Below are 25,516 nucleotides of genomic sequence, written 5' to 3'. Positions count from 1 at the left end.
TTTTTTTTTTTTTTTTTTTTTTTTGAGTTCTTGAAATTTGTGTTCGCATTTCTCATCGTTATTTTAACTTTCTTTCATAACCTTTGAACTTTTTAACTAAATTCTAAAAACAAAAAATAAATTCACTTCTCAAAATTTATCCAAGTTTTGTAAAACATGGGCAAAAAATGTTTTTTTGAAAAACATAGGTAAAAGAAAGTCTATTGGTGAAAGTAATATCTATATGCTTCATTTAAAATAAAAAATGAAATGGTTGGAACAAGGATCCAAGCTTATTTATAAGCTCGACTTTATATAACAAGCCGGTTGCTCTTTTCCAATTTCATTTCATCTCAAAATATATCATGTCAAAATCAATTTTTACACATTAGTTGTCACATTAATTGATGTTATAAATGAGGTAAAGTTTAAGGTAAACATGAAACTTTTTAAAGTTTAGGATTGAAATATGTTCCGAGAGTTGAAAGTTTGCATAAATTTTGCCTCTTAATGTAATAATTATTATTATTCTATACATCATCTTTGGTTTGGTTTGTAATTCATAGAAATATTGTTAATAGATTATCCAACACTGTCAATATTGAACATAATTTAGTATATAAAATATTAGAAGGTTTCATTCTCACCACTACAACCACTGAACTTTTAACTATGAAACTTAAAAAGTGCCCAGCATTTCCAACTACGAAACTTAAAATGGATTTTGAATCCAACAGATTTAATGACATGTTTGAGATATTCTTTCAATTTCCTACCACCGTTTTAATTTATTGAGAAAAAAAAAGAAACCAATTTTTGTAATGAAATCTTGCTGCATATGAAAATGTTAACTTGAACATTTAAAAGAACGAACAATTAACTGTTCTGTTATTCCCCCATTGAAAGAACTTAATGGGAAAATGTTGAAACACACTTGGAATAGGCACAAGAGTAGGTTCATAAAAGTTGAATCATGGTCACCTTGAAGTATATACAAAACTGATTTTTTTCATTGAACTTTTCCTGCAAAATTTCATAGTCTAAACATACAAAACTTCGTGCTCATTCCTCCTAATGCCTTCCACCAATAGAAAAGTCCAATGGATACAGAGATGATTTTAAGAGAGTTGTTCGCTCGCTGAGAAGATCATTGTTAGCTCACTGAGAAGATGATTGATTACAGGAGATAATGTGATTTCAAACGACTCACTTCCGATCTGTTTGGACGAAGAACATTGAGATTTCAAGACATATCATCACTAGCATTTCACTTCCGATCTGTCTAGACGAAGAATATTGAGATTTTAAGACATATCATCACTAGCATTTTCGTCATCTGATGGAGTAAAAAATGAGTGTTTTGCATTCGCAGGACCAAATACCAACTCCAAGCAGAAGGAAGGACCACAAATTGACCTTCCCTTTTTCCCAACTTTGTCCAAATCCGGCAACCTCAGCTGTGTTATATGCATCAATCAAAGGGTGAATCAGAAGAGTCTCACTTTGCCTAATCCTATAATTTGTGTTTGGTTCTTATAGTTTTATGAGTTGTTTAGTTAAATCTATCAAAACTTCCATAATTGACTAAATGTTGATGGTTCTCTTACCCACCCCATTTTCTTTGGATGTTAGCTTATTGTCTCTCTTCACCTTATAAATATAAAATTCTTTCTTTGTCACATGAGAAAACTACATATATTTGGTCACTTTAGGTACATTTTAAGAGATTTGACAAAATCATCTCAACCATAGGGATAATTGAAGCCAACACAAACCATAAGAACTAAATGTGAGCCTTAAATGTGAGAATTCCATCACAGTAGTTAGTGCAAGTTCAAGCCTTCAAGACAAAGAGTTGCTCCCATGTTGTATGACATCATAATTTTCAAGAGCAGAGCAAGGATTTAGAAGCAGTCGAAAATCAGAGTCAAAGAAGTACCTGTAGCAAGCTGTTTTTAATGAAAGCTGTGTTGAAGCAAGCATAGAAGAGACGCCCTCCGAACATCTTTGCGTAGAATATGATGCGCACATCTCCAGTTAGCTGTTACAGTCAAATTTCATAACTTAACAAAAGAAAAGACAGACAAACGTACTTTGAAGCGCATTTTAAGTGAACAAAATCAAACACTGTAGAATTTAATGTTAGCTCTTCTATGAGTCTTGTAGAACTCAATTAACGTGTTCCCAAAGCAAGGCCTACTGAATTGTTGCCAAAAGAAATGTAGCAAATTTGACGTAAAAAATCAGTTTTTTCCAAGTAATTTGTACATTGTGTGCATCAGAAATAAAGGATGTTCAAATGATTGTTAAAAGTAATGGTAGAAAGAGCATCTTTCTTGTGACTTACTGGTAGTGGCTTCTCAAAATTGTAGTCAAGGCAGGTTTTGTGGTACAGTGCAGAACACTCGGTGTCCATTTGAACAACAAGGTGCGGTTCGAGTTCTGGTTCATTCCCTTTGTTTTTGGCTTCAACAAAAGATAAAAAGTAACGAGGACTGTCATTTCTCTCATAACCTTTCTTGAATTGTCTGCAACGATTCCTGGTAAGTTCCATAGATGGACGGTACAGCTGAGAAGGAATCTACAAACATTAACGCATGAAGTCTTGATGTAAGTAAAAAGAAGATGATATAGTGTTTTGTTCCTTTCATTAGTTAGTAGATTAAGGTTCGCAATGAAAGCAATGAAGAGATGAGATTATCAACATATGAAGGATAGTGTGAGAAGTAATTGAAATATAAATTACCTCCTGCAATTCTGAGACAACAAAGAAAATTGATTCAGTGTTAACTGTGTCATAAAGACGAATTCTCTGCAACTCTCTCCTACACGGTTCGGGCAACTTCACCTCAGGTGGTCCATTATAAACTCCCTTGGGAAAGGAAAGACACTTTGCCCAGTAGCCCACGTACCGTCGTTGGCTTGGAATTGATACCTGTTAACATTAGAAGAAAATATCAATGTGAATAACCAAGCACCAAACTTTAAGATGTTATATTAAACTTACACATAAATACATTTGAAAAGATACGGTGACAAAATACAAAACAAACTGTTTCATTGAGCTGGGCTGTTTTATCTCCCTTAACCAAACTTCTAATCTTCACAGTATACCTTGAACTACTTGCCTTGTCTTTTCTTCATTTCATGTGATAGGTTATAGTCTTTATCCCTCTTCATTAGATTTAAGACAGGGAAACTCCATCTTCCTATTCTTCTTAAGATCATATTAAATGATGAGATTTATTCTAGTTCTAGTTTATATCAAGAATCCATGTGTTAATATCGTGAAAATAACGGAAAAGATAGTAAGAAGGTAATAAAATCAAACTTATGGTCAAAATACTTCATTATTCGAGTTAAATAGTAATCTAGCACATGGCAAGGTCAATATTTTACCGCTCTCTCAACCTATGATTGCTAAATTTAGATAGTAGTCCATTATTAATAACAAAAGAGAGCTGAATTTTCAAATCAAAGTTTTATGCTACTAAATCTAACCATCTTACGATGCCACACTACCATTAAATTCTAGTACCTAACATGACTTACTCCTTCATTATTGGTTGTCCGCCTCTGAGCATACAGCTGAAGTGCATCCTCTGGTGACATGCCACAGTAAACCAAGTAGGCACATACCATCAATCCAGTTCGACCTTTTCCAGCCTGAAACGTAGTTACAAGTAGTTTGAAACTAAAAATGAAGGGAGCAAAAAAATAAGTAAGATAAAGACATGAAAATGTTTTTCTTATATTTCTTGTTCCAGAGTTTTTCTTTCAAACAACAGTCATGCTCTTCCCCTGGCTTTAAATCAATAGTTTGGTAGCTGTGTGATGGCTTTCAATGATACACCAAGTACTGAAGGAATTATATCTGATGACTCTTCCTAAAACTAGGAACCAACGTAAATCTATTTAGATGCAAAATAAATTAACCCTGTAAACAGTAACCATTTTTTATCTGTGGAAAAAATCAAAACAAAAATAGCAGCAATAAAACAACCATTCAACTAGAAACTGAGAGGGTAGGCTTGTCTCATGATAATAGCTCAATTTGTTTGGATTGAGCAAAGCTATCAGATACATTATCTTGTATGCATAAAAGCAAAATCTTCCTTGAAACTATTTCAACTGACAAAATATTATAATCATACTAGATATACTAAATTACCATGCAATTTATAGCATTGAACAGGTAGGAGGAAATGAAGAAATTGAAAGGGTTAGGGAAAATCTACTAGAACAACGATTTTAGACTTGTCTAGGAGGTCTCAATTACCATGCAATGTATAACTGCAATATTCTTTGGGTGGGATGATAGCCATGAAGAGACATTTTCACAGAAAAGTTTGATCATCTGTAGAGGTGGAACATGATTATCATCGAAAGGAAATGACTCCACACGCCCATGAAAATGTGATGGATCATATGATTCTTCAATGCAAAGATTATAGATCTGCATTGTCCCAAAAGAAAGATCAAGATGCATACGAGTCATGGAGGTTTTCCAGGGCACATAACAGGAAGTGATAAGCTCTTAAAAGTATAGCAATCATAAAGACCGCTATAACAAAAAAATATTATCATGAATCGTTTCTAAATTCATGCTATCTCAAAATTCCATTACCATTAGGACATGTTTACATTACATACTGCAATTTTAACATAAAACTTCTGGTTATAATCAGTTTCCATGAAAAAGGGTTTTGTATAGAAGTAATAACTTCTACAAGTTTAGTAAAAGATATGATAGATTGAATGATTTATAATTAAGCAGTCAGAATGATACCTTGTAGTGTCCTTGATGCCTCATGTCCAATACGGACTTTACCTGCCATAGGGGGTTACGATACATTGCACGCATACGTTCGGCAGGGAATGACATTGCCAGAACGTGATCTGTGATGTATGACATGTCAAGATCATAGCCGGCGACAAGCATGCGCCTCCTTTGCTTGGATACCAAGTTACGGATGTAAAAGCTTTTTGATAGATAATTGATGAGATGGTGTTGCAGACTAAGGTTTTCCACCTTCGCCGAGTCCTTCGCCTGACTCGGCTTTGAAAATTTAGCCCCCATTTGATCACTGTGACAGGTTCCTCCTCATATATGGTAGAGCTACCTATGGAGAAAGCAATTAGTCCAAGATAGCATACATGCACCAATTGCTACTTTCCGATCCCCTTTCGGATAAAAGACACTAGTGTTAGTTTCAATCTTTTCACACTAATGAATGATTCATGAAGTGACAATTTACACGTTCTACAGTTGAATGACGAATTTAATGGCTGCAAGTTAGCTTCTGGAGGATGAGGTGCTTAGGAAATTAAATCGAGATCTCGAACAAGGAAACAAAACTTGCTCTACTTGAGAAAAATGGATTTACTTTCTCTACTTGAGAAAAATGGATTTACCTTCCTTGATCCATTATGCAAAGTTAGCAATCGCAAATTTCTTTTTTCCGTTAACATTAACAAACCATTTGCTTGATTTCCACAATTTTCAGTAAGGCGTTCGACTACATTACAAATCCATAAAAAAAAAAACAGAGGCACAAAGAAACCAGAAAGCACAAAAAAAGGGGGATAAAAACAAGGCATTACCAGGATTAGATGATGATCATAAGCTCCCCAGACGAGAACGAAGAGCAGACAGTTCTAGGGCACCCAATCCGGAGCTGTTAAAGAGTTGGAAAGATGAGAGATATGGAATGCCCTAGAAAAGCCTTAGAGAACAAAAAAGAGGTGGAATTCAAGGTGGACGGGAGGTGAAGATGGCGTCCATTAGGGCAAGACAGGGAGAGGGAGGTAGAATTAAGAAGGGAAAGATAGGGAGGAGGAGGAAGAAGAGAGAGATCTGGAGGGAGGTTGTGAGCCCCAAATTTGGAGGAAAGATGGCCGCCATTGTAGGGCAAAACAAAGAAACATGGATGCTTTTGGGGTCAATAGTTAGTTATGGACGTGAAGTGAATTTCAGGGAAATTTCTATGACCGTTGCTATTGGCGGCACAAATAACAACTCTCTCTCTCTCTCTCTCTTTCTCTCTCTACTTCTTAAAATAACGGAAATTTTATTTATTTATTTTTAAATGGTTCCAATTCCTTACTCCCAAAAATCTATTTTTAATTATGCATTTGCATTTTTTTTTAACTGTGTGACGTAATGATCTTGACACGCTCGTAACAAGTTTTTAGGTCAAATTCAAGCCACATCGTCAGACCTCATGCAAGATTCTTTATTGCACACCGAACACAACTTATGTAGAAACTAAGTTTGTTTGATCATATACGACGTTTGTGCGTACATGTTCACTCGGTGCAATACTAGCTGACTTGTCTCTACTCTAGACCAAGTTATCCTTGCTTTTATTATATATACACACACATACATACGTCCGTACAAACATACATGACAAGTCTTAAGAGAACTGAAGTCTCGTTATAATTTTTTAAATGGCTTTGCGCCTTCATTGAACTTTAGGCAAGGTTCTTCTTTGTCGATCGAACATGCAGAAACTATGCTTGTTTGACCATACACCACTCGTGTGTACATGTTCACTTGTTGCAATGCTAGCCAACATGTCTCTACTCTTGACCAAGTCATATGATTTGACCCTATCCTTTATTTATATATATATATGTAACGTCTCAGATCTACCGCTGGCAGATATTATCCTCTTTGGGCTTTCCCTTTCAGGCTTCCCCTCAAGGCTTTAAAACACGTCTGTTACGGGAAGGTTTCCACAGTCTTATAAATGGTGGTTTGTTCTCCTCCCAAACCAACGTAGGACATCACTATATATATATATCTTAAAAATGTCTAATAAATTTATTAATTTTTATATTTTTATATAATAGTTCTATAAATTTTTAACGTTTATACGTTCTTCGACTTCTAATTTTATGTCTAATATATTTTTAAAATTTTGACGGTGTTCGATAGATTTTTACAACACAATTTAATTTATTATCTTATAAATCTATTAATTTAAAAAATGGTAAACACAAAATTTAAAATTTAAAAACATATTAAATCACTTTTTAGGTTAATAGTATAAATTTGTAGCTTTTAACTGTATATGTATACATAAAAGTTATTGCCAAGGTGTAAGTGTGTGTGGTTGTCCATATAGGATCCCGATGGCCTGCATAAAAGTGTGTGACGGATGGCCTGCATAAAAGTGTGTGACGGGTGTCATAACTATACTAAGAAGAAAGTAGATTGTGACCTTCACATATAAATAGATAAGATGACGACCCTCCAGTGGCACCACCACATGAGGGTCAAGATAGACAGGTACTATGATGCAATCAAGGAGGACAGTGCACACAAAGAGAAGTGTGCAATGAAGCCAAGTTGAGGATTAAGCAAGACAAAAACAAAAGAGTACTATGATGCAATCAAGGAGGACAGTGCACACAAAGAGAAGTGTGCAATGAAGCCAAGTTGAGGATTAAGCAAGACAAAAACAAAAGATAGACTTTGAGCATAAGCTCTCATGGCTTTGCTTTGGGCTTCCCCAAAATGCCTCATACCAAAGAGTTAATATTCCTCACTTATAAACCCATGATCACACCCTAAATTAGTCGATGTGGGACTTCCATCATCCAACAGACTTGAGTGTCAAAGATAGGCTTGAAGAAGGATCAATTAGGGATTGGGCCTTCAACTCAAAAGTCGAGGTTCTAGTATGAGTTTCGACATGCAATTCTAGAGTTAAGTCTATCTATACGAAAGATGAAAGCTCACCAAATTTAGTGTTAATAGGGTCACTCGATAAACATTCCATGAGGCTGTAAGATAGCTGCGAAATCACATCTACTTCTGCCGGATCAAAAAATGCTTCAAAGTTGTAATAGCCCAAATAATAATAATAATAATAAAAATAAATAAACAAATAAAAATAATTTGCCCACCTCTCTCCACTAAGTCTCATACAAGTGCGTCCTCTTTTCTCACCACCCACAATATCACAATTAACCTAAAAATAAACAAAAAAGTCAAATGTTAGATTTGAGAAAAAATAAAATGGCATTTCAACCGAAGTAGATATGATGGAGATTTACTTGGAGAGATTTTGGTTTTATTACTATAAAATCTTATCTCAGATTTTCTTTTTCTAGTTACTTTATAAGAAATTAATTTGTGATAAAATCTTCTTTCATATTTTAATCAGATCCCATATCCAATTAATTAAATTTTTGTTAGCATTTTAAGTTATAGGAAATAAGGATCAATAAAATTTTAGTTGGCAGATCTATAAATATGTGAGTTCCTAGCCAAACAATCTATTAAACTGCCAATAATATATGTTTACACAATTGAAAAATCAGAATGAAAATAATTATAAGGGGGAGGAAGGAGATTGAGGAAATATTTGTTTAACAAAATTTAAAAATAAAACAGAAAATATCTGAAGGCAAAGAACTCCATTAAATTTTGTTGAGATGAAAATAGCATTATTTATATATATACATTTCAAGACTTTTTACAATGACCAAGGTAAATTAGAAAACTAATTTTATAGAGTTAAAACTTGAAATTGATGTTATGGGCTCACATAGGTTGGTTTGGATTTTAAATGACGAAATCGAACTTTCATTAAGAATATATTCGTGACAACGACTTAAGCTAACCAGGTAAGTGACCTTACTATCAGCATGGTTATACTTGATGTTGACAAGTGCCTATAGTTCTACACCTGTCATATATACTTACATGTGTGAATTATCTGTGAATTGGTATGCTTATATTATGTTTCTGTTATGTTATAATATGTGAATTGTATGATAATAATTATGATACGATGTGTTCAAGGATTTGTTTGAGATAGGATACGAGAAGGATGCACAAAATGAAATGTAACAATAAGAGTAAGATACGTTCATGAAATATTAAGGTTAGGTTACATACCGGAGTGCCATGGACAGGGGAGATTAATGAAAGAATATGGTTAGGATATGGGTAGAAAGGGATAGGTTTGTGATACATTGATAGAACGATAGCGTTAGGATACGTTCATGTGATGATATGTCTAAGGTACGTTCACGTAACGATATGACTGTGATAGGTATAAGAACGTTAAGGCTATGATAAGTTAGGGAACGATATGATCAAAAAGTGTTTACGACATGACACGTTTATGATATGATATATTGTGATGTGATATGTTATTTTTAGATTGTTTTGTGTGATCATTGAGGTAATTATTGTATGAATTGCACGTTATGAAACGACATGTTAAAAGCATGGAGCGTTATGTTATGTTTTCTAAATAGTATGCATACAACATGTTATGAATGACATGATATCACGATAAATGAAATGAAATGTAATCCCGTTAGGATTATGTATGATACGTAGACTAAAAAATGAGAAATGACATGTTAAGCATGAAAGATGAGCGGGGTTTATATTTATTAATGATAAAAGTAGAAATGTTGGAGACCTCATGCATTATATGTGCTCATGCATTTAGGGGGATTCCCCTATTCCATCACGAGGGTATGGACGCGTACATCCAATGGCAGGACAATGATCATTATGTTTTGCATAGCGCTGCCGTGACGGTTACTAGTTCTAATGAGTATCCGGCCTAGGGAGAGTCCCAGTGTATGCTCGCCCGACAAGTAAGTTGGCCCAGCGGTGTGCGAACTGACTGGTGAGCCCATACCCGCACGTATGGGTTGTGTGTAGAGTATATGGTACACGTCTAAATTACCCGTTAGGACAGTACCGTAGGAAAATAGATTGAAAGGATAGGTTCCGTCATTGCATTCGCATGTTCTTGCATTTAACCTCCCAATAGTGGGGTCACTTAGTGAGTATTTCTCTAAATACTTAAGTCATGTGCTACTACATTTTTCAGGTTAAGGCAAGGCATTCATGTACGGCTAACGACGGCATCGCAACTCGAGACCCGAGCACATACATAGGATAGTGGTATTTATTTTCTTAGACTTAGGCTAGAATATGATGTTTTTAACTTAAACGCTTATTTATTTTATTTAGTCTTTTGTTGTGTCATTTTAAAGATGTTTTCGAAACACGTAAGTCTATAGTTGTGTTTTAAGATAAAGGTTATGTTTTATGAAATTTAAATGAAGTCTTCCGCATTTAACGTTGATGACACGTATACAGTAGCGACCTTAAATTAAGTAGAAAATTTCGGGTCATTACAAAAATGTACTATAGGGAGAGATATGTTGTTAGCTCTATACCATCTATCGGCCTTGTGGCCCAATTGAGCTACCTTATGGGCGTCTTTCTTTGAAAATAAAATTTTCAAGAACAATATCAGGCGACATGGGCAATGCGTACATTACGCCCCAACCCATGTGTCGAGGTTAATATATGCACCTGCAATTCAATACGGTATCTATAAATGACTCAACATGGTCATGAGAGGATTCGTGTCTCGATAGAACTCGGACGGATGGATGTTGAGATGTCCTGACGATATCGTTGACTTATGAGGTTGGCTCTTGATAATCATGTCTGAGTAAGCAATAAGGGTCAATAACATCTCGAGATTGGAATGTCATCAGGATACGTGGGCCATGTTGTTGAAAACCTAGATGGCAAGATGATAATGGGATGAGATGCGACATTGCAGATGAGAGACCTTGACCTTGAGATGAGGCAGGTCGCTAAAGTCACAGACAATTGAACATGCACATAGGAGTGACATGTGTTGCTAAATAAACTTAGATTCTGCATGAGTTGTGTTCGGTTGGCAAAGAAAAACCTCATCTAAGGTTCGATAAAGCTACAAAGCTGAACAAAAAAATAGGAACGGGACTTCAGTTCTCCTTAAGACTTATCATGAGCCTGTCAATATCACGATACCATAAACGTTTAACATCTTAATATGTTCGTTTTCAGTATATTCATAAACAATATTTTTACTCTACCAACAAGACAAAAACTAAATATAGTAAATTAAGTCAAATGTACAAAATTAACAAATCGACAAATAGATACACAAATCTATTTGTCGATTACAATTTAAGACGGTTACGTGCATATAATTCCTCGAAAACTTTCTTTGATCTCAAGTGTTGCACCGTTTTTTTGTTGTCATCTTTTGTTTGGCCGACCAAGATAAAGGTAGTATTATAGGTTTAGCATTGATGTTGATTCGAGCTGAATCTGCATAATAAAAGGTTTGATTCAAGAGAAAAATGAGAGGTTCGGAATAAATTGGATATGAACCTAAATCTTCTTTTCGAGAGTGGTAAGGAGATAGGAACCTACTAGAGTCGGGATTCATGATAGTGTAACTTGTATAGATATAGTGTAACTCGATTCAGCTTGGTTTCTTCATCAAAGTTGAAGAGTTTTCTACCCGTTTTCCAACGAAACTAGAAACTACTCGTTCTTGAAACTCGTTGGAATTCCATCTTCTAGTGCATTTTGCCTCAATATTCCTTCAAAAAAGTTGTGAAAAATTATCCAGAGAACAACGTACTTAAATTATAGGATCCAATTTTATATAATTTTATCAGATCTGATAAACCAAAACTCAAAACTTTTTATCTCTCGGTATTAAGTTTAAGGTGAAATGACCAAAATATCCCTCTATACCAAACATAGAATTTGACCGTGAAAAGTAAATTCGTTCAAACCCAATTTCACACTTCTATGAAGATAGTAAGATTAGACAATGAGACTCAGTTCCTATCTTTGCAACCATTTTTTACTTCTTGTGGCATTAAATTTCAGCGTCTATACTCCACAACGAAATGGAGTCGTAGAACATAAGCATCGTCATATCCTACATGTAGCTGGTCTCTTCTCTTTCAGTCAGACGTTCCACTTAATTTTTTGGGAAGAATGCATTTTAATTATTGTCTATCTTATAAATAGAACATCATCACCATTGTTATCTGATAAGACACCCTTCTACTCGTACCAAACGGCCTCCAGCTTGGCTTAATGATTATGATATGTCTTCTGCAGTCAATCATTTAACCTCTAGCTCAAGTCTCATCACTAGCACAAGGTATTCCCTTCATCATTACCTTTAATTCTCTCGTTTTGCTCCTACTCAATGTACTTTCTAGCTCTTATTACAGTCCAGACAGAACTTAAAACCTATGATGAGGTAGTTGGCGACCCAGTATGACAGTAGGCTATGAATGCTGAAATTACAGCTTTGGAACATAATCATACTTGGCATCTCGTTCCTCTACCACCTAGCCATAAAGCTATTGGTTGTCGTTGGGTGTACAAGATTAAATGCAACTATAATGGTTCTGTTGAACGTTATAAAGCTCGACTGATAGCAAAGGGATACACTCAGGTTGAAGGTATTGATTACATAAGAGACATTTTCTTCTACAGCGAAACTTACTACACTTTGTTGCTTACTCACTATTGTTGCTGTTCGAAAATGGTTCACTCATCAGTTGGATGTTCAAAATATTTTTCTCCATGTAATCTAAACGATGAAGTATACATGTCTTTACCACCATGTCTTCGCCAACAAGGGGAGAATACAGTATGTCGGCTACATAAGTCTCTTTATAGGTTAAAACAGGCTTCTCGCAATTGGTTCTCCATATTCTCGGCCACTATACAAAATTCAGGCTACACTCCGTCAAAAGTTGATGACTCTTTATTTACTAAGAATAGAGGTACTTCTTTCACTGTTGTTCTTATCTATGTTGATGATGTTCTATTGACAGACAATCATCTTAAAGAAATTCAACATCTCAAGACTTGTTTACTCGAGAAATTCTTTATCAAAGATTTAGGGAATTTGAAATATTTCCCAAGCATTGAATTTTCTCGATCTAAAAAAGAAATTTTTATGTCTCAAAGAAAACATGCTTTAGACATTCTTCAAAACATAGGTCTTACAAAAACACGTCTAGAAAAATTTCCTATGGAACAAAATCTGAAGGTTTCTTTAACATAAAGAGAAAAGCTGAATGATTCAAACAACACCACGGTTAACTGATAGATTAATATATTTAACTGTTACTAGGTTCGACATAGTGTATTTCATTCGTATGCTTAGTCAATTTTTGCATGAACCAAGAAAACCACATTGGGAGACAGCTTTTCGAGTTCTGAGATACATCAAAACCTTGAGATTACAAGTATATTACAATTTTGACTGGGGTGGTTGTTGAGCTACCAGACAATCTATTTCTGAGTTCTGCCTCTTTTTGGAAAATTCAATTATTTCTTGAAATTCTTGAAACCAAACTAATGTGTCCATATCATCAGCAAAAGTCGAGTATCAAACTATGACAAATACTTGTTTAGAGTTAACTTGACTAAGATACATTCTTCAAGACTTGAAAGTTCCACTGTCTAAACCAGAATTGTTGTATTGTGATAATCAAGTAGCATTGCATATAGCAGTCAATCCAATTTTTCACGAATGCACGAAACACATTGAAATAGATTGTCATATAGTTCGGAAAAACGTACAAGCTAGAATCATCGAACCATATTATGTTTCGACTAAAATACAATTGGCTAATTTTTTCATTAAAGTTTTGGAAATGACTTTTCTAGTTATTCCCGCTCCAATGGAGATTGCTTGCTTTCTGGGAATTGGTAATAGTTGGTCTTGGTCTTTGAATCAGAAGTGGTGGCAAGAGAGTGGGAACTAATAGTGGGGATTGATGCATTTCAGTTTTTTGCTACGTGACTGCAGTGCGCCTATCGCCCCGGCACAGCACTATAATAGAAAATGCATGTTGGGTTGAGCAAGAATACAGCGACTAGGGAAAGAGGTCGTAACTTAATTATTAATTACAATAGTAGGGATCATATAGTGAAAGCAAGCGCAACGAGATCAATTAGTATTTTTCTGTTGTTTGTAGAGTTCGTTGGTATTTTGTTCGTGTAGTTGGTTGGAAGTATATTTTCTAGTTATTTTTAGAAGTTGTCTAGTAGACGAACATTAATGAATATCCTACTCTTAATCTCACCTCTGTTTCTCATTCTTAACACATCTCAACGAAGAATTAAGTTTCATTTATGCAATAAAGGCTTCAAGATACGGACTTCATTTATTTTTAGATGGTTACAAATTGATAATAGATAATAATTTAGAGTTATCGTGTTTCTTTAATGTACTTAAGACTTATTTACCTAGTAGCTAATTATGGTCATAATATAAAAGTTACCATGGTGCTAAATGAAAGGTTAAGGGTTTTAATTTTAACGCTAGATAAAGCCATATGCTATTAGAAATTTGAAAAAATGCAGTAAAATGAGCCTTCGTGCTTTTCTTTAGCCAATTCTATAGACGTTAGATTGCATGTAGAATCATTCAAACTTGACACAATCGATCTTACTCGTAGAGTGACTTGAATCTCAAACAAGTGTTCTTGTCTTAAGATATTTAATCAATAGGCACTTGTAGTGATTCCTTATCATTTGATATCAGAGCTTTCCAATTGGGCTGATTTCTTGTGATTCGGTACCCGAGAATTCCTTGAGTTGATTAGTTATAGAAGGTTAATTTTGTAATTCATATTTTTGAATATCGAAAAGTTTTTAATAAATCTTGAAATTTTTAAATTTGTCTAAATTTTCATTTTTTTAATTTAATAATTTGTAATTACCAAAATTAATTAAAAAGAAAAAAAAAGAATAAATGCAACTGTTCAAATTTGAGATAAAATAACAGTGGCCAAATCCTTTTTATTTTATTATTATTATTATTATTATGTATCTTTTGTCTGAACCAACAAAAAATCAAAAAAAAAAAAAGAAAAAAAAAAAAGAAAAAACATCTTCTTCTTTCTCCTTACATCTCTGTTCTTTCAGAAATTCTCTCTCGTCTGTTCGTTCACCCCTGTCTTTTGATTTAAGGAACACCTCTTCTTTTTCCCCTTTTCCACTTCGATTCTTTTACGAATTCCCCTCCTTCACTAGAATCTCGATTTGTATTTTTGTTCAACGATTTGTTTGGTTTCTTTTGTTGTTTTTTTTCTTTTTGTTCTTCGATTGGTGGCTTAGGGGTTTTAGATTTTTGGTTCTTACATGGGGTTGGGTAACGATGACGAAGCGGTGGCGGAAGATGGCGATTATGGTGACGGAGGATGTGGTGCCGGTTGTGGAAAGTCCTTTGGTTCTGTCCCGTGTTCGATCTGTCTCGATGTTGTTGACGATTCTGGAGATAGATCTTGGGCTAAGCTTCAATGTGGCCATCAATTTCATCTTGGTGGGTTTTTTTTAACGGATTCCCCTCTTTTTTGTTCCCCCTTGTTGAAACTTGTGTATTTTGGGCGTAATAATGGATTTAGGGTCCTTGTGATTTTAGATCTGTTTCTTCTTTTCTTTTGCTGAAATTACAACTCTTAAGTTTGTGCTTTTGTTGTTTCAATTGTTTTTGTCAGAAAAGGAAATGGTTTAGATTAGATACATATTTTCTTTTTTGGTTGATTCTTTTATTGTACTTCTTTTGTTTTCTTAGATTGCATTGGTTCGGCATTCAACATTAAAGGGGCAATGCAATGCCCCAATTGTCGGAAGATTGAAAAAGGTCAATGGCTTTATGCTAATGGCTGTAGGTCGTTTCCAGATTTTAGTATGGATGATTGGACCCACGAAGAGGATCTCTATGATCTAAGCTACTCAGAAATGGTAAGCGATTGTCTTTCATTGATTGACTCATGTACGTTACGTTGTGGGTATGCATGGAAATTTTCAATCATCAGGGCACCATGTGAACAAGAACAAGAAGTTAAATTAACCAGGAACTGATAATTGTGATGCAAACTTTTCCTTTCACTTTGGGGAATGTTCTTCAACTGTTCTAGATTTTAATCTGCATAGTCAAAAGCGGTGTCCCATAGGGAGATGGTTGATACTTGGAATCATTTGAAGTCCTCACTGTTTAAAAGGCGAACGAACTAGTTCCCTCTCAATAATTATTACCAAAAATTGTTGCTCCTTTTTTAATCACTGATTATTTTTCGTTTATTTTTAATTACTTCTGTTGTAATTTTTATCTTTTATGGTCTGACATGTGTTAGGTTGACCGATCTTTTTGTGGCCTTCTTAGGTAGTTCTATATCTTTGGTGACAGCAAGTTTTATCATTTAAAATAGTTCATTGTGTGAATTGATTTGAAATGTGCTCGTGGCTGATGCTCAGAAACGACATGCCTAAATTCCATGTGCATTCACGTTTAAATACTTGGGTGTTATAAATCGTGTTTATAGATTTATCTTGCATGAGTTCATATTCTAAATGGGTCAATGACCTGCTTGTTTACTCATTGTATTAAGTTCTTTCCACCAAATTTTAGCTGGAATTTGATTTGTTGCAGGCCTTTGGAGTTCAATGGTGTCCTTTTGGCAACTTAGCTCGACTTCCTCCTTCATTTGAGTAAGTTTTGATTTGTTCATTAATGATATAAGGATAATTGACGCTCTGGTTTTTATGTTGATGTCTTCTTTCTTGGTTCTGTTCCTGTTCTCTAAATTGGTTATATATGATGCGTTGATACTTATTAGTTGGTAACTGATTCCTATCTAAAACTTTACCGCTTGGATTTGGAACTAAAGGCATTTTTTTGCAGTGTAAGGTGGGAGAGAATATGTTGTTTCCTTCTAAATGCTGAGATATCAACTTGAGTTTTGAAAACTTAAATACATCCTTTTCAATAAAAGATTCAAGGAAAGTAACAAATCTCATCGAGAAATCTTAGAGCTTGAATTGTCACATGATTTTAGTTAATAGAATTAAATGTAAGTATGTGGATGGACACTGAATTGCTATTTTTCTGCCTTTGATGTGGGTGATGTCTTTATTGTTCCCCGATAAATTCTGTTCAGAACTACCATCTCAGCGTTACGTTTCTTCTTCTTCTAATATAATTTCATTGATGAGAATGAAGGAAAAAATTCCAGGGAAATACAGAACAGGCATACCAATTGGAAGAAAAGATAGATGGAGAGTACCCACTAAATTCTCTAGTTGGAGGGCTCAATAAGGAAGTACCCCAAACAATAGCATCCCATGTTTCCATTCAATCTCAAAATCTCTTCATCAAAATGTCCCAAAATGTGGCTCTAATGGCATTTGATTGTAAGACATTGGCTTACTTTTTTAACAAGGAGCAATGGAACCAAGAGTGATTTCTATGGTGCACTGAGTTGGGGAGAGAGATTCATATTGAAGGTTTGAAGCAGTTTCCATTGAACATGGAGCAAGGGAAACTTCAATAAAGCTGATCTCCTCTCTTACAAATTATAATCAAGTATGCTTCGGTTGGAGGGAAACGATTTGTACTTTGGACTTAATCATTAGTGTCAAGACCTCTGCCTTTAAGAATAATAATCCATTCAAATACCTTTGCTTCTTCATGTCTTTCTTTCCAGTTGAAGCTTGGAAGATAGCTTTAGAGAGATCACCAGCACCACGTAAAGCCTACAAAGAGAGAGCTTGCCATGAAGGCCCTCAAACAAATGTGTTGATTTGGAAATTTTCATTTTGATTAATTTTGGGTATAATTAACAAGGTTGCCTGATCTACCTTCAATTTGAAGAAAGGAAGGATTTATTTTTTATTTTTTTGTGTTGCCTTTCTTTTATTTGTTCAATCTCTCTTTGTTTATCCATAGTTGATATTGGGGATCTTCATTGTGGCTGGGGTGCCATAGATGTTCTTACAGAAATACAAAAGGTATTACCCTTCTCATACAATATGGTATGAACCTATGAATAGGCTTTTCAAGAACAATAAAAGTTGTACAATGTATGGTAGAGTTTCTTGGTCTAATCATTTGAGGATGACTCCCCCAGAATTCTTGCAAGTGACATGTGTTCGGGTAAAAAGTACCGTAACCATGTAATACTAGCATGTTATGCTCGGTTGACCGTCCAAATTTTAGCCTCCTTGCACTCTTTAGATTTCAAAAGTTCCTGGCTGATCAAGATGAGAATGAATTCAGGCGTCTAGGACGGACATTCTGGAGCTTCTGCTCTTCTTCAGCCATTCTTATAAAGAGGGACCTAGAAAGGGTGGCCTTTGCAATACCAACCAAGAAGGGAGAATGAATGCCTCAAAAATCAACTGTTTCCCTGAGTCATAAAGCTGCTTCTTGGATTGTTGTAGAATAAGTAGGAAAAATGACTTTACTTGAAAGAACGTTACTGGAATGAGAGGGAATCACTTGCCGGTCTTCCTCCTTTAGTAACTCTTTATTGGTAGGTGCACTTATGCCATTTCTAATGGCCTATTTGGTTGTCTTGCTATGCACCACTTGAAACTTTTCATTGAATAATGAAATTTTCTTTGCCTACTTTACAACACGTTAGGGAAGACGATCCTTTCCCTTTCAATAGTGGTCTCGTTCTCATCAACAACGACAGCTGCTGAGAATGATGAGATTCATATGAATAATTTTATAAATTTTCAGATTCTATATATGTATGGGCTGTTCTATGCTGCTAGCCAAACAGAAATTTAGACAGATCTTTGTTGCAATTATTGTGTAAATACAGAATCTTCCATCCTGATGTCTTGAATCGTTCTCATGTTTAACTTTTTTCAGGGATGGCGACTTTTCGTCAACTGCTTGTAAGATTTCTCTCCCCCACAGAAATTGTTGATCCATTTTTTAGCTGCAGTTTGAGGAAGCAACCAAATTTGACCGGGTTGATAATGTTGTGATGCAGATCATGACCTTTTGGGACAACATGCAGTTTTCGCCGAACATACCGCAGTATCTTCTGCAACTCATCCCTGTCCATATATTGCTTACTTTGGACCTATTCATCCCTCTTCATCAAGTTCAAGTGCTTCTGAAGCTTCCAATTTCAGTGGTCACTGGAATGGCCCCCCATCAGTACCCAGTGAAGTACCATCTTCCTATGCATTTCCTGCCGTGGATCTTCATTATCAAAATTGGGAGCATCACTCACTGCCCTTTTCCACAACAAACAATCGTGTTGCTGGTGCTGATCAGCCGACGGTTGCATCCGTTGCCCAAAGATCTGCTACTAGAGTCGGTACTGAACTACCAAGATCCGGAATGCATCCTTTCCTTGTTGGTCATAGGTATGTCTTAACATAATTGGATATAATCAGTTGAACTTCTTAGTCTTTAACGTTACAGAAATACAATGCAGCATTGCCTATGTAACAACTCGAGCCCACCACTAGCAGATATTGTCCTCTTTGGACTTTCCCTTTCGGGCTTTCCCCCAAGTTTTAAAAAACGCGTCTGCTAGGGCGAGGTTTCCACACCCTTATAAAGAATGTTTCGCTCTCCTTCCCAACCAATGTGGGATCTCACAATCTACCTTCCTTCGGTGCCTAGCGTCCTTGCTGGCACACCGTCTCGTGTTCACCCCCTTTGGGTTTCAGTCTCCTCACTAACACATTGTCCGGTGTCTGGCTTTGATACCATTTGTAGCCGCCTACGTCCACCGTTACAAGCTGCCTTGTTGTGGAGGCAGTTTCCTTACCTCCGATACTGGTTCATAGCCGTGTGTACCACTTAATTGTTTGCCTATTGTAGTAGGACCTAAATCTTCTATATGACATAATACAGCCTTCAGTTATATTTGGCAAGCATCATGAGAAACAGCCCTATTCTCTTTTCTCAAACAGAGAGAAGCCCTTTAATTTGAACAATATCTTCTTTTGATTCACAGTTCCAGTGCAAGGGTTGGGAGTTCGGTTGCTTCCTCAATGATTCCTCCATATCCTGGCAGCAATGCACGTGCTCGTGACCGAGTTCAAGCTCTCCAAGCATATTATCAACAACCTAGCACTACAGGAAGCATTCGCGCACCTGCAATTTCTGGTGCCAGAAGATCAAGTAGTCACAGAGGGCTGTCACAAGCACCCATGGCCTCATCATCTGATCAACCCAATGGCTTCTATTTCTACTCATCCGCATCATCGGGTCATAATTTCCAACTGGAAAACACTGTGCCAAATCGTTTTCACCCATGGGAAAGAGATCACTTGCCTTCTTTCGGTTTGAACCAGATGGAAAGAGATCCAGGTTGGGGAGAGATTCATCAGGGGGCCGCCAGTGTTTCTGATCCAAGCACCAGATCCAGCAGCTTTCGTCAAAGGCATGGTCCCGAGAGGGCATCGTCGCAAAATTGGTCATAGACCAACCATCACATTTACTTACCGATTCCCGGTGAGGCTAAAACTATCACTATGATGACTTGAAACTGAAATTTATGTAATGATTGGGATGATATGTAATGGCCGAGTCGTTGATGTGCCGCTAGACTCTATATGCTGTGAGAGCAGCCGATAAGGAAAAAAACAAGCTCGCTTCGAGTTACCGATATGGTTAGTGTGGTGATGGACTTGGCTTCCTTGAGACTGTCTGCCCTGGAGGTTATAGAATAACGTTATGAATCGGATGGGAAAACTAAGATTTGTAGGTAACATCCTTTTCCTGTTTGTGTACGTGTTCGTGTTCATGTCCCATCCAATTCATAAGGATGTTGGAGTAACTTGGGGTAGCTCGGGAGGGCCAGATTAGTGAATTTGGTAAATTGTATTCTTGCAGTGATAGTTGAAAATATTCAGTGTTTATTTGTAAACAATGAAACGTGGTGGTTTCAGTAATGTATGAGCAGAACAGGACAGGTCAGCTTTTGGTTTTTGACTTCATCAGACTTCATGAGAGTGTTCATAATATATATATATATATATATATCTGAAAGATTCGGATCCTATCGTTTAATTAATTTCATGTCCCGTTCTTCTATTGATATTGATTTGATTCAAGTTATCATGCATTTAAACAGACCTGCCCAATATTTGGTAAATTACATAACTTAATCTATTGGTTAAAAAAAAAACATGAAGGTATATGAAAATATGAAATTCAAACTCATGTGACGTGCAAGAATTTAAACGATCCTATCATTTAATTAATTTCATGTCCCGTTCGACCGGCCCAATATTTGGTAAATTACATAACTTAATCTACTGGTTAAAAAAAAATATGAAGGTATATGAAGGTATATAAAAATATGAAATTCAAACTCATGTGACATGCAAGAATCACTCACCCACATTTAGAAGCCCGCTAGAATTGTGATAATTCAGACAAAAACAGAATTGTGATGCTGAGATTGTGGGGGAGAGATCATCATAAACCTCCAACCAAGATAAATGGAAGGTTAGTTTCGAGGAGGCAATAATAAGCAAAGGATAAATGGAAGGTTAGTTTCGAAGAGGCAATAAGCAAAGAGAGACCAAAAGAACGATTAATATAATAAATCAACGAGCTTTTACAGCCCTAGAACCCAGATCAATTGAATGAATGTATCCAAGACTATCCATGCAATGCAGCTGATGCATTGATCTTATTAGCGTAATAAGGCCACGAAGTATGGACCCTTCATTGTAAGGTCCCAAAGATGATCCATTCATTTGAGGAAGAAATTGGGATTTCTTCCTAAACTTAAAAAATGACAATAAGGAAGTAAATTGTTTATTAAATTTTGACCCGAGAAATTCATTTGGTAATTCTAAAGTGAAACATAACCAAGCAAGTACCAACGTACAAAATACACTGAAACATGGGTAGGGTCAAATACTAGTCACCCATAACACACACATTAAATCCAGCCCCCTCCAAATATACCCAACGCTAATCTCTCTTCTACGCTTTACAATCCCATCTCAATAACAATATGATCTATTCTGAATATCGGTCCCTGGAATCAACAGATCGGCTTCGGCTTCGGCTTCGGCTTCGATCAGATCTCCCCTGTTCAAGTCAAAAATCAAATCATGAATACAAAACTTCGGGAACAGATGCCATCTGAGTTTAGAAAAATATGCATGTCTGAATCAAGGATATTACATCAGGTGAAAGAGATCGGGACAGGCTTCTGGACTTGGAACGAGATCTGCTCCGATTCTGAAATTTCCTCTCACGACGCTGCAGCAATAAACAAAACAATGAGAACCAGAAGTGAAACCTTATCCATACACACAAGGAAATCCAGGAAAGGGGAAGGCTGCTTACAGAGGAAACTGGTGATCCTGATCTGGATCTCGACCTTGACCTGGAATCAATAACGAAAAGAATCTTAGGAATATCCAAAGAGAATTGGTTTCCAAGCTCAACAACAATAAATACATAGAAGACTGGTTTCCAAGCTCAATTCTTTCATCCCAGCCCATCAAGAGTTGATTATAAGTAAGAATTAAAGCAAATAAACACAGGCAGCAAAACAGTGAGAGGGAAGAACATTCGAACTATAACCCAAACTAATGTAGAATCGATGTACAGAGAACTAATTCTCAACGGAGCAAACACTAGTATTGCAACTCAACGAGCTTTTCCATTGTGTTGGCAGTAACTGGGAAAACATGCATATAAGGGAAGGGAAAGAATCATTATCATCGAGGATGTGTCTGGGTGCTCATCAACAAAACTGTATTACCTCAACAACCAAAGAGTTGAAAGAAGCACATTGAGCACCACATCCCTCAAGCCCCTAACAAGTCTCAATTATTCCGCAAAAGCCCATATCTAGCAAAAAACATAAACAAACGATGATGACTGCCCAAACCAATAAGCTTCTGTTTTGTTAACCCCGAGCATACCCAAAGGAAAAGTAAAAACATTTCTTTAAAAAACAAAACAAAACAAAACAAAAAAAAAAGAGGAAAAAAGTTTTGGGGAAAAAATAGCGACCATAAATAGGAAAATTGCAAATGAAGTGTATGAAATTCAAGAATCCTTGCATCATCAAAACAATGTCTACAAGCAGATTCTCCTGAACCCCATTGGTTGCCACCTATCTTTGCTTTTATGTGTTCCTTCCATTTACCACTTATTTACTCAAGAAGAGATGACTTCAGTGACTTAAGAACACTTATTATTTCTGATTGTGAGAACATTTCAAGAAAAAAATGAAAAACAAAGAAAGTGCCACCACACATTTTCCAACAAGAAACAACAAATGCCCTTACATTTGTCTACATCATGAAGAGACTTGATGACCACAAATCGGTGGTCCCATACAACAGGCAGTAAGCAAGCACAACTTTAACATATTTGTAGAGATGTCAACATATAAAGCTGTCCAGATTAAAGAGATATGGGAACCAGCACTGGGAAAACACAAGCCTAGACTAGACATCCATTTTATAAAAGAATAGCAGCACCAAAGCAACAGTGAATTCAGATACTGTTCTTAGGAAAGGAAGATTAAATCATAAGGATAAGGGAATTCCGCAAACCTTGAAAGAGACTTTGACTGGGATTGTTCAGAAATTGACGGCGACCGACGAGAGTGCTTCAGCCTTGGAGAAAGACTACAAAACAAAATATTGTGCCATTTTAATTTTTCATGATTCATCATTTTAATCTTTACTTTGCAAAACATACCTTGTGCTCCTGCCACTGTGACTATGGCTATGACTACGTCTAAGGCTTCGAGATTGACTTCTACTTCGACTCCGGCTTCTGCTCTGGCTCCGACCTCTTTCCCCATGAGGACTACGACTAGGACTTCTAGAATAATCACTTCGTCTAGAATCACGGGAAGGACTCCTGGAATAGCTACGCCTAGAGTCATACTCCTTCACCTGTGTGTATTGTTACACAAATTATTAGTAACAAAACAGAATTTAGCACACTAAATAAGCGTCCAATCCACATACCCGTACATACGCACGAGAAAAGGCATTTCGAAATTCAGAATCATCAAGTTTCCGTATCTGCAGAAATAAGCCAGATTACAAATGACAAACATAAATAACATATATTACCACACAAACGCAGAATATAAAACAAAGACTGACACCATTAAACATGAAGCAAATCTTCCAGAAAAGACATTACAAGTAAAACCGTCTAAAAAGCAACTTACAGCATATTTCATGTCATCATAGTTTGTATAATCTACTATTCCTGCCATCCCTGCACATATTTCAAGAAACAAATCCCTTATGAAGTGTTGAAGACTTTTTTTTTTTAACAAAACACAATTATAGATCTCATTAAATATAATTGATATAAATAAATAAATAATGAAAAAAGGATCTACCATCTCAATAGCAGGAAGTAAAAATAAAAGTTACGCCATCCATCAAGTCATTGTTGTCCAATTTCTATTTTGATCATCTCAATAGCAGGAGGTAAAAATAAAAATTGGATATCAGTAACTTGATGGAATGGCCAAAATACTAAAGCAGTTTCAAGAGAACCCGGAATTGACCACGAGATTTGTAATTTTTATGAGACATTATTGATCCAAATATGAAAAAAAAAAGAACTTTTAGTTGTGGCCCCATGTACTTGAGAGAGTTGTGGAATTCAGATCAATTGGGGCCTTACAACTAAACTAGTCGTGGAGTGGTTATTCTAGATTTCACTTCCTTTCTTTTTTTTTTTTTTTTGAGATAGAACCAATCAGGACACCCCGTACTGACCTCATCTTAATCAAGGCGGGAAGGTGTTTAGAAATAAGAATGATCTTTTCTTGAGAAAGAAAAAGTGAAGGTTGCTATTGGAATACTATTATCAATCCATGAGGATTTCTAAAGGTTAAACGTGCATTCCATTCCAGCAAAAGAAAAATAATAATAATACCACGAGTTCAAATGAAACTTGCACAGGGTCATATGTTAGAGAGAATAGGAGGACAAGTAAGTCAACATGACATACCACCACGATCACGGAAAACTTCAGAGAAGCAGACATCACCAGCACGACGCATGTGATCCTAAATTCGAAAAACAAACTACCAATTAGTAGAAAAGAGTGAAGCCATGTATTTTGCTTCTATTTAACAAGGTGGATATGATCGAACAAAGAAATGGAGAACTTAGCATAATAGTAGGTTATTTCCTGAAATAGAAAAATTGTGCTTACCTTCAGGTCTTGCCATGAAGCAGAAGGAGGTAATCCAGTGACCAAAACTGTACAAACAAAATATTATGACAACAGTATCATCACATTTTGACAGTAAAAGTAAATAAAATACATACCACGATAGTCAGTTCGCCGAGAAACACCACCACGGCTACTCCCACTACGACTATAATGATCTATTGAAGAGGAATGTCCCCTTCCACCATGCGCAAATTCCACCTACAAAACAAGCATCGCAACATCATATTTTGATACGTGGATAAGACATCATTGGAGAATAATTTCAGCAGGCGTGTGTTGCATATTACCCGTAAACGACATCCATCAAACTTGTATCCATCTCGGCCATAAATTGCATCTTCAGCATCACGAATATCTTCAAACTGAAAAAATAAGAAGACGATAAAGGTTTTCCATTAAGGATCACCAACAGCTCAGTGCAACTATTTAAATTTGTTAAACACCCAAAATGATAAGACGCCAATTTGAAGGGACTCCGATGAAAAATATTCCGGCCAGAGAGACTGGGTTCCAAAAGCGTCAAGATTTAACCTCACCTCCACAAAAGCATAGCCCGGTGGGCGTGGGGGAATCTTCAAATCAATGTCGACAATGGGTCCATACTGCAATTAAACTAGAATTAGTCGGGAAAAGCTGAGCAAAACATTAAAAAAAAAAAAAAAAAAAAA

General features: G+C 36.0%; 3 protein-coding genes across 7 annotated transcripts in view; 1 reads left to right on the top strand and 2 right to left on the bottom strand.

Annotated features, from left to right (window-relative positions):
- Nucleotides 1-919: 919 nt before the first annotated feature.
- LOC111441077 (phosphatidylinositol 3,4,5-trisphosphate 3-phosphatase and protein-tyrosine-phosphatase PTEN1-like) lies at nucleotides 920-5,917 on the bottom strand. 2 transcript variants are annotated; one of them, XM_023077991.1, is made up of 8 exons: nucleotides 5,584-5,917; nucleotides 4,769-5,102; nucleotides 4,259-4,435; nucleotides 3,532-3,645; nucleotides 2,726-2,914; nucleotides 2,327-2,560; nucleotides 1,919-2,020; nucleotides 920-1,436 (listed from the first exon to the last, which is right to left on the bottom strand). In XM_023077991.1, exons 2-8 carry the CDS (start codon nucleotides 5,057-5,059, stop codon nucleotides 1,284-1,286), a joined length of 1,260 nt encoding a protein of 419 aa, XP_022933759.1. In that variant the 5' UTR covers nucleotides 5,060-5,102; nucleotides 5,584-5,917; the 3' UTR covers nucleotides 920-1,283. The 2 variants fall into 2 exon arrangements, with proteins under 2 accessions (XP_022933759.1, XP_022933758.1); XM_023077990.1 differs by having other exon boundaries at nucleotides 4,769-5,098.
- An 8,797-nt stretch (nucleotides 5,918-14,714) lies between these two features.
- LOC111435581 (E3 ubiquitin-protein ligase RFI2-like) lies at nucleotides 14,715-20,599 on the top strand. Its single transcript, XM_023072989.1, has 6 exons — nucleotides 14,715-15,170; nucleotides 15,423-15,592; nucleotides 16,281-16,339; nucleotides 18,510-18,535; nucleotides 18,634-19,015; nucleotides 19,615-20,599. The coding sequence occupies exons 1-6, from the start codon at nucleotides 14,990-14,992 to the stop codon at nucleotides 20,081-20,083; spliced, it is 1,287 nt and encodes a 428-aa protein (XP_022928757.1). The 5' UTR covers nucleotides 14,715-14,989; the 3' UTR covers nucleotides 20,084-20,599.
- An 825-nt stretch (nucleotides 20,600-21,424) lies between these two features.
- LOC111435599 (serine/arginine-rich splicing factor SR30-like) overlaps nucleotides 21,425-25,516 on the bottom strand; it is a 5,150-nt gene continuing 1,058 nt past the window's right edge. For 2 of the 4 annotated variants that reach the window (XM_023073012.1, XM_023073019.1), the window contains 12 exons: nucleotides 25,385-25,450; nucleotides 25,136-25,210; nucleotides 24,944-25,046; nucleotides 24,828-24,874; nucleotides 24,621-24,678; nucleotides 23,824-23,873; nucleotides 23,615-23,671; nucleotides 23,340-23,539; nucleotides 23,192-23,266; nucleotides 21,969-22,008; nucleotides 21,804-21,881; nucleotides 21,425-21,707 (listed from right to left, as the gene is read on the bottom strand). In XM_023073012.1, coding sequence (XP_022928780.1) covers nucleotides 21,636-21,707; nucleotides 21,804-21,881; nucleotides 21,969-22,008; nucleotides 23,192-23,266; nucleotides 23,340-23,539; nucleotides 23,615-23,671; nucleotides 23,824-23,873; nucleotides 24,621-24,678; nucleotides 24,828-24,874; nucleotides 24,944-25,046; nucleotides 25,136-25,210; nucleotides 25,385-25,450 — 921 coding nt within the window. In that variant the 3' untranslated portion in view covers nucleotides 21,425-21,635. The other 2 variants (XR_002709098.1, XR_002709099.1) reach the window with 2 other exon arrangements.

Source organism: Cucurbita moschata, unplaced genomic scaffold, assembly GCF_002738365.1.
Source record: "Cucurbita moschata cultivar Rifu unplaced genomic scaffold, Cmos_1.0 Cmo_Scf00003, whole genome shotgun sequence".
Taxonomy (NCBI): Eukaryota; Viridiplantae; Streptophyta; class Magnoliopsida; order Cucurbitales; family Cucurbitaceae; genus Cucurbita; species Cucurbita moschata.
The sequence above is the reverse complement of the archived record's forward strand: the minus strand, read 5'-3'. Positions and strand labels throughout refer to the sequence as shown.

Excerpts from the sequence above, each read along its gene's own strand:
- LOC111441077 (XM_023077991.1), bottom strand. The coding sequence starts at position 5,059 with ATGGGGGCTAAATTTTCAAAGCCGAGTCAGGCGAAGGACTCGGCGAAG. Across the intron at positions 4,436-4,768 it reads GGCATCAAGGACACTACAAG|ATCTATAATCTTTGCATTGA; the intron begins GTATCATTCTGA and ends GGGACAATGCAG. Across the intron at positions 2,021-2,326 it reads ATTTTGAGAAGCCACTACCA|CTAACTGGAGATGTGCGCAT; the intron begins GTAAGTCACAAG and ends TGACTGTAACAG.
- LOC111435581 (XM_023072989.1), top strand. The coding sequence starts at position 14,990 with ATGGGGTTGGGTAACGATGACGAAGCGGTGGCGGAAGATGGCGATTAT. Across the intron at positions 15,593-16,280 it reads ATCTAAGCTACTCAGAAATG|GCCTTTGGAGTTCAATGGTG; the intron begins GTAAGCGATTGT and ends GATTTGTTGCAG. Across the intron at positions 16,340-18,509 it reads CGACTTCCTCCTTCATTTGA|GGATGGCGACTTTTCGTCAA; the intron begins GTAAGTTTTGAT and ends AACTTTTTTCAG.